Raw genomic sequence first — 17359 nt, forward strand, 5'->3', positions numbered from 1 at the left:
TAGGGTAACAGAACAAAGAGGGTTACTGAGGCATTTTTTTAAGTCATTCTGCAGCTTGGTGGCACAGTGGATAGAGTACTGAATTTAGGAGTCAGGAAGTTCTGAATTCAGATCCTGCCTCAGCCACTTACTTGCTGAGTGACTATGGGCAAATCATTTAAAATTTTAACCTCTTTCTTGTAAAGTCAGTATAACAACACCTACCTCACAGGTTATCGATCTCAAATGAGATAACATGTAAAGTGTTTTGCAAACTTTAAAAACACTATATGAATGTTCTTTTAAAAAAAATAGAAAAGAACAGAAGGAAGGCCAGAAAGGTTACTCAAGGAGGATAGTTTTGAAAGCATTATTATTATTATTATTATATACTTCAAATGTAAAATGAGCCACACACAAAGATTTTGGTTTCACATACAATATAATTTTTTGTCCTATTATGTATGTGCATATGCTTTATACTATTTTAAAGTTCAGAATTTTTAAAAAACAATTTTTAAAAAATGTCTGGGAACACATGGTCAGATCTCCCTTAGAGTTCCATTCCTCACTGTGGCATGGAGGAGAACCTGGGATCTCAAAGGTGGTGTCAATGCAGCCTGACCATGGAGGTTCATTCAAAGAGCAAAGTGTTAATAGGAAACCTTTGCATTCATAGTACCATGCTTCATACAGGTAGCTTCTAATGTGTTTTCAACCCATTTTAAGCAGCAGAGGATGGCCCAGACCAAGTTAATGTACACTCTTCTCATAAGGACCTTGCAGTGATAAAAGCAAGTGAAGGAGAGATCTCAAAAGATCAAGGAGGGTACTACACATGTTATCTGATATTACAAAGTCATAGGCTTTCCTCAGTTTTGTTCCATCCATTGTTATAATACAGACTTCAATCAATCAACAAGCATTTATTTAGTGTTTACTATGTGCCTGGCACTATAAGTACTAGAGTCAAAATGAGAAGGAACTATTTTTGTCTATTATAATGATTTTTAATTATCTTCAATTTAATAACTTTTAGGTTTGTCCCCTAAAGTGCCAGATCAATTTTTATGTCATAAGCAACCAAAGAATGTCAAGCACTTTTATAAGGGAATTATAATCTTCACCTTCCTTCAAAGAAGAAGTCTGAAAATTTCACAACAGGAAACTAGCTAACCACAGGCTATGAGTAATAAGAAATGTGCTGTACTGGTACTAAGCGATATATATTTATATAACTATATATACATATGTATATTTCAACTGCTGAATGCTGCCATCTTTCAAATATTAAAAATATAAGAAACTCAAATATGAGTTTTGTCAGCAAAAGAATATAGGCAAATTGCAATAGTCTGTATTTATAACCAAGTACAATAGTCTGTACTTATAACTAAGAAGGTATATGGCTAAATTACTTTTAAAATAACTCATAATTCTAAATCACTATTAACTGAAGAAATGCAAATTAAAACAACTCTGAAGTGCCATCTCACATTTATCAAATTGGCTAACATTATAGAAAAGGAAAATGACAAATATGGAAAGGGATGTGGAAAAACTGGGACACTGTTGATGGAGTTGGGAACTGGTCCATCCATTCTGGAGAACAATTTGGAACTATATCCAAAAGGCTATTAAACTCTGCATACCCTTTGACCCAGCAATACTACTACTAAGTTTGTATCCCAAAGAGATCAAAGAAAAAGGAAAAAGACCCATTTGTACAAAAACAGATATAGCAGCCCTGTGATAGCAAAGAACTGGATTTGAGGGGGTACCCATCTATTGGGGAATAGTTAAACAAGGCATGGTATATGATTGTGATGGAATACTACTGTTCTATAAGAAATAATGAGCAGAATGGTTTCAGAAAAATCTGTAAAAACTTATATGAACTGATACAAAGTGAAGTGAGCAGAAGCAGGAGAACATTGTACACAGTAATATAAATATTGCAACAATGGACCATTGTGAATGAATTAGCTATTTTTAGCAATACAAAGATCCAAGACAATTCTGAAGGACTCATGATGAAAAATGCTATCTACCTCCAGGGAAAGAACTGATGAAGTGTGAATACATATCCAAGTGTACTTTTTTTTAACTTTATTTGGAACTCCAAAACTTTTTTAAATGAATATAAAAAAATGTTTTTTACATGTAATTGGAAAAATGCATAAAATTTTAAAACAAAAAACCTCATAAGCATGAGAGGTGTAGGATGGCTGTTTAAGATTCTGAAACACTTAATTTACTGAAATGACAATTGGCTTTTTTTCCCAAATAGTGAACATGAGAAGCAATGGTTATTGTTTTTTAACATAAAGCCTATATGACTCTAGAAGACTTTAGATTTGTATAAGAAGCTCCATGAAAACCACTCCATCTGTAAAAAACATTCATGTTCTTCCCTTACCATCTCAATAGCTGAGTCTGACAATGATTCCTCAATTCTGACTATTAAGCATGAAGTAAAGACTGAACCATTGTACAGCCAAGGCCATCTGGGAGCTCTCTGACCCTTAGAGTATGGCAATCAGTACCACAACAATGAATCATTAATGTTTTCAATCAGGCATTGGTCCCATTAAAAGGATCACTTAAATTTTTAGGTTAACAAAACCAAGTGAGCTATTTAAAAAAAGTTTCAAAAATACATCTCTGCTCCTTTCAGAAGTCCTCTTGGCTTGGATATCTGCACTTATTTTCAATTACACAGCATGCTTTGTGGTAGGGGGTGGTTTTAATAAAGCTATTTAATTTGAAACAAATATGATAAACAAACCTCTGCTGCCCACACTGAAAAATCAGACTTAGTTAATGTTGCTTTATCATTCTAACCAGACAGGTTAAGCCACAGCATATGAGATTTGGCATACCCCTCTCTGCTAAATCGAGTGATGCCACGTAAACAAGATCCCAGAACCACAGAATTTAAGATGTAGAAGGAATCTCAAAGATCATCTAGTCCAACCCACACTGTTCACACTTAATGCTTTTCTCCTTCATCCATAAACCCATAGGAAAGAAACTTACATATAAGTGAAAATGTAAAAAGTGTGACAACACTTTAGGAGCAGCAACAGGGAACTTTGTAAGAAGCGTTTGCAAGTAGACTTCCAAATCTTTTTGTCTTTTCTCCACCAGACTTTTGGAATTTTTTCCAATTATCTTTTTAGGAGGAAGTAGGTTCTTGTCAATCTTCTTTTCAGCAATAAGCTATAAGAGAACATATCCAGATTAACATCAAATAGTTTTGGTTCAAAAAAGGAGGCCAAAAAGCTCGAAGCAAAGCAATCATCTAATCTTTCATACTCCCTCATCCAAACTGTGGGACAGAATGACTGGACTATGGCTCTGGGAATCAGAGCACCCAAATCTGATTCCCTAAACTAAATCACTAAAAACACCAGCACATTTCAGGGTAGGAACATCATCTGGAAGCCTTTAGGCATAATCACAAAAGCAACATCATGAACCCCAGTCCCAACCCCCCCAAGAACTACCTGAACTGAAGCACTGGTGCTTCCTTTAAAACATTTAGACAGAAAGTAACCCAGCTGAAGGGATTTCTCTAAAGGAAAACTAGAGCAAGATCTGACACTGGACTGGGCAAAAGTAGATACTAAGGTAAAAAAGGGTAAAACTTGAGTAGCTAAGATACATACACCAGAACAAAAAGTTCAAATCCTCCAAATTATTTCTGTCCAGCCCATTTTAATGATAAAGATCATGGGGGGAGGGGTTTTGGAGGGTTAATTATCTAGTAAAGAACTCAAAATAAAAGTCAATATACACTCTGGATGAACTACATAAAATTTCAAAGCACTAAAGCATTTTTTAAAATCCCGAGATCAACATTTAGGGAGTCAGCTAATTGTAACTTTTCTTTAATAATATTAATGTACATTGCTTTTAGTTAAAAAAAAAAAAAGAGAAATAAACTCTAGACTTTTTAACATGTTTTTTCCCTCACAAAACAGCACAATGAAAAATTTGCTCAAATAGTGTACAATCCAAGAAAACAAAGCTATCACCTTCTAGAGATGTTACCTTTTCATGTAGATCATGGAAGTCACTGTAACGATGTTTGACTGTCCATTGATGGCTGCCAACAGTAACCTGGATTATATAGACCTAAAAAGGAAATCAACAGTAACATGAAAGAAAAATCCCTCTGCCAAATCCAGGTCAGAGAAACAGGTATAACATTCAACAATCCCTCCGAGAGATGACAATTCCATAGAACAGAGTGACAAGACCAAACAAGGACTAAGTGACTTATAGCCTAGGCACACCTACCTAGATCTCTGCCCCTGTTACATGGCTTCTGAATAGTTTGCTTTTCTACCTCTATCCATTATTGAATTTCACATCTCTCTCACACACACACACACACGCATTTATATGTATATACACATAGAAGTATCAAATGCATACATACAACATAGATATATAACATTATAAAGACATATACATTTTATTTATTCTGCTTTTCTAAAATAGAGTAACAACAGAGTTGTGAAAACCAGGTCTATGTTACAAGAAAAGACAAGGAGGCTTAGTTAGGGAAAACTATGGAGTTGAACAATATTTCATTCTCCACTGTGAGAAAGGGCCCAGATCAGCTAAATTTTATTCTCCAGACTTCACCACCATGGTCTCAAGGTGACTACGTCTCCATTCCTTTTCAGCTCCTTTTATATGTAGTCTTACCTATTAGAGGGTAAGTTCCTTGAGGGGAGAGACTGCTTTTATTTGTATCTCTAGGTCTTAGCACAGTGACTAACACATAGTGCTTAATAAATGCTTGTCACCTTGATTCCACAACCCACAACTGAATATTGTACATATGCCTTGGGCAGTTCCCTAGTCCCTGAAAACAAATATCACATTTAGAGGCTTTCTCATGAATCAGACCTACAAGGACTCACTCTGACTCAAACCAATTCATCTAACACATAAGCAAGCATAACTTTCCTAAAGCCCAGCTCTAATCATGTCACATTACCATCTAGCCAAAATATCTTCAATGGCCCTCTGCTACTTGCACCATAAAGTCCAAGTTCTGAGTCTGGGATTAAAGGCTCTCTATACCCTCCCCTCAACCTATCTTTCTAGTCTTATCACTTATCTCTTTTAAAAACAGCAATTACGCCTTTTAGTTTTACACCAGTCATTTGCCTACCAGAGAATTTCAAAGCATAATACTGATTTCATTGCATTCTTTAAGACTAACTAGAAATTGGTACCACTTTACATCTATCAGATTGGCTAGCATGATAGTAAAGGAAATGACAAATTCTGAAGGGGATGTGGAAAAACTGGGACACTAATAACACTGTTGGTGGAGTTGGCAAACTGGTCCATCCATTCTGGAGAACAATTTGGAACTATACCCAAAGGGCTATCAATCTCTGTATACCCTTTGACCCAGAAATACCACTATTAGGTCTGTATCTCAAAGAGATCACAGAAAAAGGAAAAGGACTTACTTGCACAAAAATATTTATAGCAGTGCTTTCTCTGGTAGCAAAGAACTGAAAATTGAAGGGATGCCCATCTATTGGGGAATAGCTAAACAAGCTGTGATAAAATACTATTGTGCTATAAGAAATGACAAACAGGATGGTTTCAGAAAAACCTGGAAAGACTTATACAAAGATGCAAAGTCAAGTGACCAGAACTAGGACAAAACTGTACACAGTAACAGCAATACTGCAACAATGACCAACTGTGAGATTTAGTTACTCTGATCAAGACAATGACCCAACACGATTTTGAAGGATTCATGATGAAAAATGCTATCTAACTCCAGCTAGAGAACTGATGAACTCTGAGGGCGGAGTGAAACTTACTTTTTTCTCACTTTCTTGGTTTTTCTTTTTACAACACGTTTAACATGGAAATGTTCTGCATGATTCACATGTATAATTGATATTGATATAATCTGCTTGCCTTCTCAATGAGTGGGGAAGGGCAAGAGGAGAGAATGCAGAACTCAAAATTTTAAAAAAAAGAATGCTAAGAATAAATAAGTTTACTTAAAAAATAACACTTGGCAAAAGGGAGTAGGCCTGGTCAATATTCTTCTCAACTGGAATGTTGCATTTCTTCATACTGGTTTTCCTTCTTGATGCAATTAGGGAAGCAGCTTGGTATAATGGAAAAAATACTAGACTCAAACGTTGGGTGGGATCTAAACTCAAATTCTATCTCTAACACTAGCTATGTAGCCATGGAAAAGCCAATCTCTAAGCCTCAGGTTCCTCTCCTCAGTGAAAAAGAGATGATAAACTACCTGTAGTAGTTTTCTAAGTATTTTTCAAAAACTGTTTGTTGTCAGGCCCAAATGAGAATTTTGCAAAGTACTTTATAAGCCTTAAGGTTCTGTGTAAATATTAGCTATTAGGATTATTAAAGTTCAATGTAATATAGTCTTGTAATGGGAATGGGAGTCTGAAGATCTTCCCTACCTCTTAGTGGCCCTAGGGGGGAATTTGAAGACCTTCCCTGCTCTGAAAGTAAATCTAATAGGCTAAATATAGTCACGTGGAGCCTGTGGTGTGAGGAGTTTGCTGAAGGGAAGCAGAGCCCACAAGAAGCTGGGCAGAGCCAAAGAGATGGTGGGAGAGAGAAGAAATTCAAGGAAGAAGTCAGATAAGCTCATGAGTAGATATTGATCTAATATTGATTTGTGGGAAGGCTAAAGGATGCTGTGGCTCTTGGCATTATTATGGCTTCTTAATATCTTTGATACTATGATGGAATTAGCTTACTGGTTTGGGGATTCATTTTTTTGGTGTCTAAATAAATGCTTCAGTTCTGTCCTCTACATAGAGAGTTTGTTATATTTTGCAACTGAGCGTCATGAGATATTTATAGTCACGGTCTTTATCGGTGTTCATGGGCACTATAAATATTGCATTGGCAATACAAGTCTAAGAGCTCTAGTTCAAACCCCTCATTTAGAGGCAGCTAAGGGAGCAAGGGATAGAGAGCTGAGCCTAGAGTCAAGAAGAGTTGAACTCAAATTTCAGCCTCAGATACAGCTTAGGTGTGTGACCCTAGGCAAGTCACTTAAATTCTACCTGCCTTAGCTTCCTCAATTGTAAAATGGGAATTATAACAGCATCTATTGTTTGGGGTTGTCAAGAGGTTCAAATTCAATATCTGTAAAGTATTTGGCATATAGTAGAACCTCAATAAATGCCTGTTTCCTTCCTACTACACAGGAATGGGATGATCTGATAAAATAACCTAGGTAAAGTGTTTTAAAATCAGACCCATGAAGAAACTGAGCCCTAGAGAAAAGGTATGACACTGCAAGCTTATTCTTGCATCACAGCAAGTCTGGAAAAATTTTTCTTTTAATGTTGGGACTGGAATCAAGATTTAATAAAATCTGTCTTGTCTAGTGGAGCCAATAGTGTTATAAATGTTAGCTCTTATTCTCACACATCGATACCTGTAACTTTCGCTGCTATAAGGACATTATGGGTAAAGTAATATTTAAAGGATCTTCTGCAGACAGAAGAGAGGTCACAGCAGGATTCTGTCAGTGGCAGATTAGGTAAGGGTAGCAAAGGCAAGCAATTAGTTAATGTTTCCTTCCCTAAGAGGACCAAGGTCTAACATTCTGCTTTTAGGGACAGTGTGGCAAGCTTAATATGTAAGCTCAACACAAACGCCAAAGCTCTGGTTTGAACATCAGTCCTCTTCAGAAAAGTCTCTACATAACAGGACTGAATCAGGTTGCAACTGATCTAGATTTTGTATGGTTCAATCCATACCTACTCTAAATAACATCCATTGAAGACTGTTGTCTTTGCTCCACAACTTCTGGCATACAAGCAAGAAGCTTGATCTACAGTATACTGATGTCTAGGGTCTTTGCTGTAAAGACCCAACTGAAGTTGCCTACAAGTATTACTTGATAAAACCAAGACCACTGGGGAAATTTTTCAAGTAAAACTGAACAATGCCTTCAGAGTGATTTAAAACTGAGCTGTCAAACGTGGGAAACTACTTGTCATACACAATTAAGTCAAATTTCTAGCACTGGTTCTGGAGTAAGAAGACTGAGGTCAAATCCTGTCTCAGTCACATACCCTGTGTAACCAACCAAAAAGCAGTTAACAGTCATTGCTAACCTCTCTGCACTTGTTTCCTCAACTGTAAAAGGAGGTTGGTCTAGATAGGCTCTAGGGGTATTCCAGGTCCAAAACAAGGACCCTATGATCTATTTTACAAATAGAAAAGCAAGTTAAACATTTTAGAGATTGCTTTAGAACATGAGTTCCTTGAGGGAAGGGGCAGTTTTTGCCTTCCTTTGTATCCCTCACCCATTATAGCACAGTATTGCATAGATGGCAGTTGACTGATGTTTCATGATTCATCCAGGAGCCAGTAAAGGAGCTTATCAGCTCAAATCTTTAAGCTCTGATAACTCTACAGGCCCCACCAGGTGGCTCCCCTAAGCAGTTCAGATGAATTTTAAGTATTCTCTTTTTTTTCTTTTTGTCTTTTTGGAGGGGGAAAGGCAGGACAATTGGAGTTAAGTTGACTTGCCCAAGGTCACACAGTAAGTGTTAAGTGTCTGAGGCCAGATTTGAACTTAAGTCCTCCTGATTCCAGGGTCTGTGCTCTATTCACTGTGACACCTAGCTGCCCTTCTTGCAACAGAGAAAATAAGCTGCTACCTACCATACTTCAAAATCACATTAGAACCTTTCAGACCTCTTCCTCGGTTTTTTAAAAGAAAATAAGTTTAAAGCAACCTGAGAGGGAGGAGAGGCCAGGAATTAATGCCCCTCAGGATAAAATATTCCCAAAGGCTTAGAACTGGAGGCCAGGAGTTGGAGGATTTTAAAGAATGAGACTTAGAAAAATCTTATAGCCTAAGCTCCATTTGCTTGTCCCCTCTATCATCCAATGAATGAGTCAGGAAACCAGGGTGGTGACAACCCCAAATCATTAGGCCCATAGAAGTGATTTCAAGGCAGTGGAAAACCCAGTCTCTCACCTAGGGTTTTCACCTCACTGTTGCTAGGGGTGAAGGTGAGGGGCACACCTTACTTTGTTCCAGAACAATTTTCCCAGACAGCCTAAAAGCCGTTCCCCGTGGATAGCCCCACCCTGTCCCGCCTAGATTTGGTCCGTGCACACTTGCATTAGTCTCGTTCCCTGTTCCCTCTGCCCCCATTAGACAGTGAGTTCCAAGAAAGCAGGGTCGTCTTTTGCCTTTCTTGCATCCTCCAGGGCTCAGTACCTGGTACACAGCTGCTTAATAAATGCTTGACAACACCACTCTCCCCCAGCGCCAGAGGAGCCATTTCCTCTAAAGCCCTACCCCACCACCCTAGGATTCTCCCCAAGGTAGTTTTTCATCATTTCCCCTTCCCCCTCCCCCTCCCAGCACCAAGAAATGAACAAGATTAACATCCGCCCCCTTTTCTCCACCCTCCCCGCCCCCCGAAGCGCATGCGCGTCCCAGGGGCCCCCTCCAAGGGTCCTCTTCGGCTCCTTCCGGGTCCCCCTGCCCGCCCCCGCTGCTAAGGCCCTCCTAGCGATTGGCTCCGATGACGGGGAGCTGCCCGGGGGGGAGGGGGGCAGGGCCCGGTTTTCGCCCTTCTCGACGCCCGCCTGACCTTCAGGATGATCGGATGCCCAGCCCTCCACCGCTCCTCACCGTGTAGTTCTCCACCAGCTCGGAACCCGGGATTCGCGCCTCCTTGGCTGGCTCGGCCTCCTCCTCCTCGGGCCCGAAGCCCCTGGCGGCCGCCGCCATGGCCCGCGAAGCCCGCCTGCGGAGGGGTCACTGACGCCGCCCCCTCCCGGCGACCCTGCCGCAGCCCCCAGTCCGGCCCCCACCGCAGCCCTGGAGTCCACAGAGGCCGCCGCCGCCACCCCGGGCCTGCAACCCGGCTCCGGCCGCGGCTTCCGCCGCCATATTTGTTTGCATCCGGCTCGCGGAGGAGGCCCCGCCCAACCTTATCGCCGGCTACTGGACGCGCACGCGAAGGGGCGGGGCCGTGGTGGAGCCCTCCCCCTCCCCCCCGTCCCGCATGCGCACCGTGACTCTGCGTGCGCTTACTTGAAGGTTTGACCAAACAAGTAGCAGGTTAAAAGGTTTTTCTATTAACGTCTCAATGCCGTTTCTCCCTTCCTCCCCCTGCCTCCCAGAGCAGCCACCAACTTATTTATTACCGCCTTTAATTCATGCCTTCCAAACCAGAAATTTCAGCGCATTTTACAGTTGGGGAAACTGAGGTATGATGAGAGGAAGCAAATTAGAATCACAGCAAGTCTGGCAGGGGCTGTGAAGCGCAAGAGTTGCCCAGATGCTCGTCTTCCAAAGCACTCTGGGGGAGAGTTCCTAAGGGGCATTAAAAAAAAAGACCTTTTTAATACCTCTAAACCTAAAAAACTACTTTTATTTTATCTTCCTTATTCAGAACAACTCATTTTTCTATAGCACTTTGAGGTTTTAAAGGCTCTCCCTCTTACAACAACCCAGGGAGAGAGATAGGGCAAGTAGATTTGTTCCCGCAAGATACTGGAATGGTTTGCCATTTCCTGCATAAGCACTTGCTACATGCCAGGGAGAGCATCCAGGTGGTGCAACAGGATAGAGTAGCCTCAGACACTGATAACTGTGTGACTCTGGATAAGTCACTCAACCCTGGTTGCTTTAGTTTACTCATCTATAAAATGAGCTGGAGAAGGAAATGGCAAACCACTCCAGTATTCTTGCCAAGAAAACCCCAAAGGGGGCAACGAAGAATTCCACTGCCTCTGGTTAATCAAGAGGCACTGTGATACTGTGGAAAGAGTGTGAACCTGAAAGTCAGAAGACACTGGGCTCTGGTACTGCCTCTGATGTTTGCTCTGCCCATGTGACCTTAGGCAAAATGCTTAACCTCCCTAGGTGTCAGTTTCCTCCCTTGCAAAATGGAGGAGTTGGGCTAAGATTAGTTGGCCTTTGAAGCCCCTTCCAACTCTGGGATCCTGGGATGTGACCAGTCCTAAACTGAGTAAAAGTAGAAGAGGTAAGACTTGTACCAGGGGATCCTGACTGCCAAAGCCAGGCATGCTCCCCGTTGGCTCGACGTACCCCACCTCAAATGTTTGCATGCTACGAAGGACCCTGGGCCAGTCATTTTACGTTCCTGAAGCTTCAGTTTCCTCCTTATAAAGTGGGGGTAATGACAGTGCCTCTGTATGTGGGTATGTGTGCTTATTTATGCTTAGCCTGCCACATAATAAGCACTTAATAAAAACTTGTTCACTGACTGACTGATGGAAATAGAGAAAATTCAGATAACTAATAGTCTAAAATTCAGGTGACATTTAATCCTAAAATGTAATTGTAGCTAATAATTCAAAACTTACAGCATGACTGTCACAAAAAAGGCAAGCTGAAAGTCCAGACTTCTTAACATGGAATTTAAGGCCTTGCCACCTACCGCTGTTCCTAACAGATCTTCTTAGCCTCCAGTTACTTACTCTTTCCTGCTCTTCTCCTTACTGACTTCTGCCTCTCTCTGACTTTGATCCATGAGGAGTGTCCTTTGAACCAGTCAATTCTTACCCATCCTTCAAAGCCCAGCTTAAGTACTGCCTCCTCTATGAAGGCTTCTTCCCTAAAGGCTGGTAGTGATCTTCCTTTAAATCCCTAGAGAAGAATGTCTGTACTTCTTTTTATTCATCTATCACATTCTGCCTCACATTATAGTTATCCCTTGACCATTTCTAGCCACTCCCCTAGAGACTTGGCCTTCTCTTTTTTCCTCACACTTGTAAGCTCTTTGAGAAAAGGTCCTTGGCCTGCAAAAGAAAGAAGGAAAAACTAGAAAGGAAGAAAGAAAAAATAATAATACACTTGGTGTTTCTGTCACAGTTATTTTACCATATTTCTTTCCCTTATGACAAAAGGAAGACAAGCAAAAAATGATATACAGACATTGTGTCTGACAGTGTATACACTATTCTGGCCTAGAAGTCCCCCACCTTTCTGCCATGAAAGAATGAGATCTTACTCAGGAACTCCATTGGTTTTTCAGTTAGTCAGACTTTGTTTCAGATTGTTAAATTTTCGGTGTTGTGCATGTACACATCAGAAATAGGCAACCACCATAAATCAGGACTTAATTTATTGTTTCCTTGATTATCTAGACTTTAAAATGTGCTAAAAATATAGATTAGAGCAGAGTCAAGATGGCAGATTAGAGGCAGCAATCTTGCTGAACTCTCTCAACATTCCCCTCCAAATAACTTTAATGCCTCAAATCATATTTTAGAGTAGAACAGCCAACAAAAGGTCGGGATGAGAAATTTTTCTGACCTAAGAAAATCTAAGAGGTTGGCAGGAGAGGTCTGAGTGACTCCTGAGTGGAGGCCTGTCCTGAACACAGGCACATGGGGGCAGTACCAGCAGCAACCTCAGAAACTCCCAATCAAGACATGTAAACGGGTTGGACAACTGGTCAGAAAGATTACCTTGGACCCATTGTCAGCACTGGACACAGTTGGCACTAATTGACAACTTTATTACCTATATGCAGTTCTGGGTCACAGTTCTAAGGCGGAGTAGAGCACTGGTAGTTATTCATAAGGGAGCCCTTGTTGCAGAGAGGGGAGTAGATATGCAACTACAGGGCAACTGGTCACATTTCCAAGTAGAGAGGGCTTGGAACTTCAGGGGAAGCAGGGGCCATTCCTGGGTAAAGACCAGAGGTCAGGCCAGGAGAGCAGTGACCATACCTCTCCCTGGGTCACATCACCTTAGAAGCACCAAAAACTTGCACACCCCTAGAACTAGTTCTGATAACAGCACAAAAAGCCTGAAACTTGGCACAGGGCCTCCCCACCAGAAAATGAACAGAGCCTAATTTTAACATAAAGTTCAAAGTCAAGAAATGTGCTGGGGAAATAAACAAACAGCAGAAGAAGAAGAGAGCTTGACCATAAAAAGCCACGATTGTGGCAGAGAAAGCCATGGTACAAACTCAGAAGATAACACAAAAATTTCTGCAAGGAAGCCTCAAGGAAAAATACTAATTGGACACAAGCCCAACAAAAATTCCTAGAAGAGTTAGAGAGAAAAGTGGAAAAGGAAAAAATGAGAAAAGAAATGAGATGCAAGAAAATTATGAAAGGAGAATTAACATAATGTTAAAAGAGGCACAAAAATTCATTGAAGAAAAGAACTTAAAGAGCAAAATTGGTTGAATAGAAAAAGTGATGGGAAAGGTCACTGGAGAAATCAATTCTTTAAAAGTTAGAATTGGGCAAGTGGAATCTAATGACTCCATGAGACATCAAGAAACAATAAAACAAGGTCAAAAGAATGAAAAAATATAGAAGAAAATATGAAATACTTCACTTGGAAAAAGTGACTTGGAAAATAAATTGAGGAGAGATTATTTAAGAATTATTGGACTACCAAAAAAAAGCGTGATAAAAAGAGCCTAAACATCATATTTCAAGAAATTATCAAGGAAAACTGGCCTGATAGCTTAAATCCAGTGGGTAAAATAGAAATGGAAAGACTCCACCTATCACCTGAGAAATCCCAAAATGAAAACTCCCAGGAATATTATAGCCAAATTCCAGAGCTCCCAAAGAGAAAATATTGCAAGCAGCCAGAAAGAATTTGATTATCATGGAGCCATAGTCAGGATCACACAAGATTTAGCAGCTACCATGTTAAAGGGGTGGAGAGCTTAGACTATGATATCCCAGAAGGCCTAGGAGTTAGGATTACAACCAAGAATAACCTACCCAACAAAAGTAAGTATAATCCTTCAGAGGAAGAATGGATATTTAATAAAATAGAGAACGTCTAAAGCATTCCTGATGAAAAAGACCAGAGCTGAATAGAAAATTTGACATTCAAACACAAAACTTAAGAAAAACATCAAAAGGTAATTACATAAGAGTAATTATGAGGGACTCCAAGTTAAACTGTTTACATTCCTATATGGGAAGATGAGACATGTAACTTCTAACAAGTTTATTATTATAGGGGCAGTTAGAAGGAATCTGTGTAGACAGAAGGGAGGGGTGTGAGTCAATTACGTTGGAATGATCTCCAAAAAAAGGGCGGGGGGATGAGAAAAAGTGATACACTGGGAAAAGGGGGGAGAAGTAGAAGGGGGAAGTTTTTCTCCCATAAAAGAGATGTGCAACCATTTTGGAAAAAAAATCTGAAACTGCCCAAAGGGCTATAAAACTGTACAAACTCTTTGATCCAGAAATATTGCTACTAGGTCTGTACCTAAACAAAAAAGGAAATGGACCTATATGTATAAAAATATTTATAGCAGCTCTTTTCTTGGTGGCAAAGAATTAAAAATTGAGGGGATGCTCATCAATTAGGGAATGACTGAATAAGTTATGGCATATGACCATGATAAATTAGTATGTACTATAAGAAATGATGAGTTGGGTGGTTTCAGAAAAACATGGCAAGACCTATATGAACTGATACAAAGTAAAGTGAGAACCAGAAGATCATTGTGCACAGTAATAGCAATGTTGTGATGATGATCACCTGTGAAAGATGTGGTTGCTCTGATCAATACAATGATCCAAGACAGTTCCAAAGGACTCATGATGAAAAAATGCTCTCCACCAACAGAGAGAGCACTGATGAACTCTGGGTTCAAATCGAAATCTAATTTTCTCACCTTTTTTTTGCAACATGACTAATATACAAATGTGTTTTGCATGATTCCATATGTATAATTGACATCATATTGTTTGCCTTCTAAGTGGGGAAGGGAGTACAAGGGAGGGAGAGAATTTGGAACCCAAAATTAAAAAAGAATGCTAAAAATAGATGTTTAAAGCAAAATGCATTAAATTTAAAAGTATCTTGCATATGCCCCATTCTCCTCCCTTCCCATCCCAGATGGCATTTAAACATTTACTAGCACTCTGCTGTATATATTGGACCTTTGTTCTTTAGCCTCTTTGGGGCTCTATGCCTACCAGTGACTCAAAGGATATGAATAGTTCACATTCTTTTGTTGCAAAATCAAAATTGCAAATTGAATTTGAAAAAAGAATAGTTGGACCATTTCATAGTTCTACCAAGAGTGCATTAGTGTGCCAGTCTTCACACAGCTACTCTAACACTGATATTAAGTGTCCTAATTCAATCCAAAGGAATACTGTGTGACTTTAGGAGTTAGAGCACAGACCAATGAGTGGGGGGCAGGAGCTAGGATTTCTACATCACTGTTTCCCCCCAGCTTGGCCAAGCACAGGTTTGTCTGTGCAGTCAGTGGGGAGAAAGAGGGAGAGGGGAGGCTCAAAACAGGCTGCAATTTGGTTAAAGGCACAACCATTCTCTTAGTCACCAAGGTTCCTAACCTTCTTTGTCATTTTTGCCGTTTCTAAGTGAAATTGTATGGAGGCAGCTAGGTGGTGCAGTGGGTAGAGTGCCAGGCCTAGAAGACCTGAGTTGAAATCTGACCTCAGATTTCACAAAGCTGTGTGACTTTGGGCAAGTCATCTAATCCTGTGTGTCTCCGTTTCTTCATCTGTAAAATGAACTGAAGAAGGAAATGTCAAACTAGTATCTCTTGCCAAGAAAAATCCCAAAAAGGGATCTTGACGAGTCAGGCTTGACTGAAATGACTAAACAACAAGTAAAATCTTGAAGTTATTTTAATTTACATTCCTCTAACTGCTAGTGATTTGGAGCATGTTTTCATAGGGTTGCTTCCTATGTTCCAGGCACAGTACTGGAGCTAGGCATAAAAAGAGAAATGAAATAGGAGCTTACATTCTGCTGAGGGGTATACAATGGGTATGGAAGGGTAGCATAAGGAAAAAGAAGGAGAAAAAGGATATTAATGAGTGGAGGGGAGGGGTAGATCATAGGAGTCATCAAGTGGTACTGACGCTGAGCCTTGGAGGAAGGCAAGGATTCTGAGAGGCAGAGATGTGATGATTGTAGACCCATAGCTGGTAAGCCCAGAGGAATTCATTGATTTATTTGCCCAAGGAAGTGCATTCCAGGCATGGAGAATGACTTGTTCGAATACATAGAGGCAGGTGGCATGAAGTATCAGATTTCAGGGTGAGTGGGAGTCATATTGAAGATGGCTTTAAATGCCAGGCTAAGGAATTTATAGCCTATGGGCACTAGGGAACCAATGAAGGTATTTGGCCAAAGGAGTATAATGATCTCTGTACCTTAGGAAAATTATTCTGGCTGCTGTATGGAGGATGGATTGAAGAAGGAGAGAGTCTGAAAGCAGAAGAGACCCATTAAGAGGCTAGTACAATAGCCAAGAAGGTATAAGGGTCTGAACTAGGGTGGCAAGTATGAGAATGAAGGAATGAAAGGGTCTGGCAACTGATAGGACCAGAGTGAGGGAGAGAAGAGTCCTAGATGACTCTGAGGTTAGGAACCTTGGTGACGGTGCCTAAGAGGGTGGTTGTGCCTTTAACCAAACTGCAGCCGTTTTTCAACCTCCTCTTTCCCTCCCCACCACTTCCTCTTCCTTCCCCCCCCCCCCCCCCCCCCCCCCCCAGTCCCACTGAGTATATGGGCAGATGGGCAGCCCGGGGAAGACAGTGATGTAGAAATCCCAGCTCCTGGCCCCTATTCCTTTGAATGTACTCTGTTTTTATTTCTCTGTGTACATATCCTCCTCCCCCCTCCCTCCCACAGTATAACGTATACTCCTTGAGGGCAGGGACTGTTTTGTCATCGTGCCCTGACAGTGTCCTGTACCCAAGAGACACATTGCAAATGTTTGTTGTGAGAATGAACTCCGGAGATCTAAAAAGTCAAGCAAGCACTTATTAATTGCCTACTGTGTGCTTGGCACTGTGTTAAACTGGGGATGCAAGGAAAGGCAAACACAGTGCATGCTATCAATGGACTCCCAGTCTAAAAAGGGAAACAACAAGTAAATAACTAGGTGCAAACAAAGATATACAGGTTAAATTGGAGGTAGTCTCAGAGGGGAAGGGGGAAGGAATAAGCATTTACACAGTGCCTGCTATGAATGTTCCAGGTGCTCTGCTAAGCCCTTCACAAAAGGGAAACTAGGAGAGACTTTGCAGAAAGTGGGATTTGGGGCAGGACAAAGAAACCAGGGAAGCCAAGAAATGTTGATAAGGGGAAGAGAATTCCAGGCATGGGAGACAGCCGGTGAGATGCCTGGGGTTGGGAGATGGGGAATGTCGAATGAGGAGCAGCAATGAGGCCACTGATGGGACAATGGATCACATAGTACAGAGTACTCTGATAGGGAGAAAGGGAGAAGACTGGAAAGGTAGGAAGGCCAACTTATGAAGGGCTTTAAAACAAAAAAATTTTGTATTAGATTCTGGAAGTAATAGAGAGGTCCTG

General features: G+C 40.7%; 1 protein-coding gene across 4 annotated transcripts in view; it reads right to left on the reverse strand.

The window, feature by feature from the left end:
* NISCH (nischarin) overlaps positions 1–10020 on the reverse strand; it is a 50861-nt gene extending 40841 nt beyond the window's left edge. The window contains exons 1-3 of one of the 4 annotated variants that reach the window (XM_069095551.1): positions 9674–10020; positions 4036–4119; positions 3019–3201 (exon numbers count right to left, since the gene is read on the reverse strand). In XM_069095551.1, coding sequence (XP_068951652.1) covers positions 3019–3201; positions 4036–4119; positions 9674–9772 — 366 coding nt within the window. In that variant the 5' untranslated portion in view covers positions 9773–10020. The remainder of the gene's footprint in view (positions 1–3018; positions 3202–4035; positions 4120–9673) is intronic. The other 3 variants (XM_069095552.1, XM_069095553.1, XM_069095554.1) reach the window with 3 other exon arrangements.
* Between the last annotated feature and the right edge of the window lie 7339 nt (positions 10021–17359).

Source organism: Petaurus breviceps, unplaced genomic scaffold (assembly GCF_028583685.1).
Source record: "Petaurus breviceps papuanus isolate PSGF00001 unplaced genomic scaffold, PetGlider_PUasm1.0 227, whole genome shotgun sequence".
Classification (NCBI taxonomy): domain Eukaryota; kingdom Metazoa; phylum Chordata; class Mammalia; order Diprotodontia; family Petauridae; genus Petaurus; species Petaurus breviceps.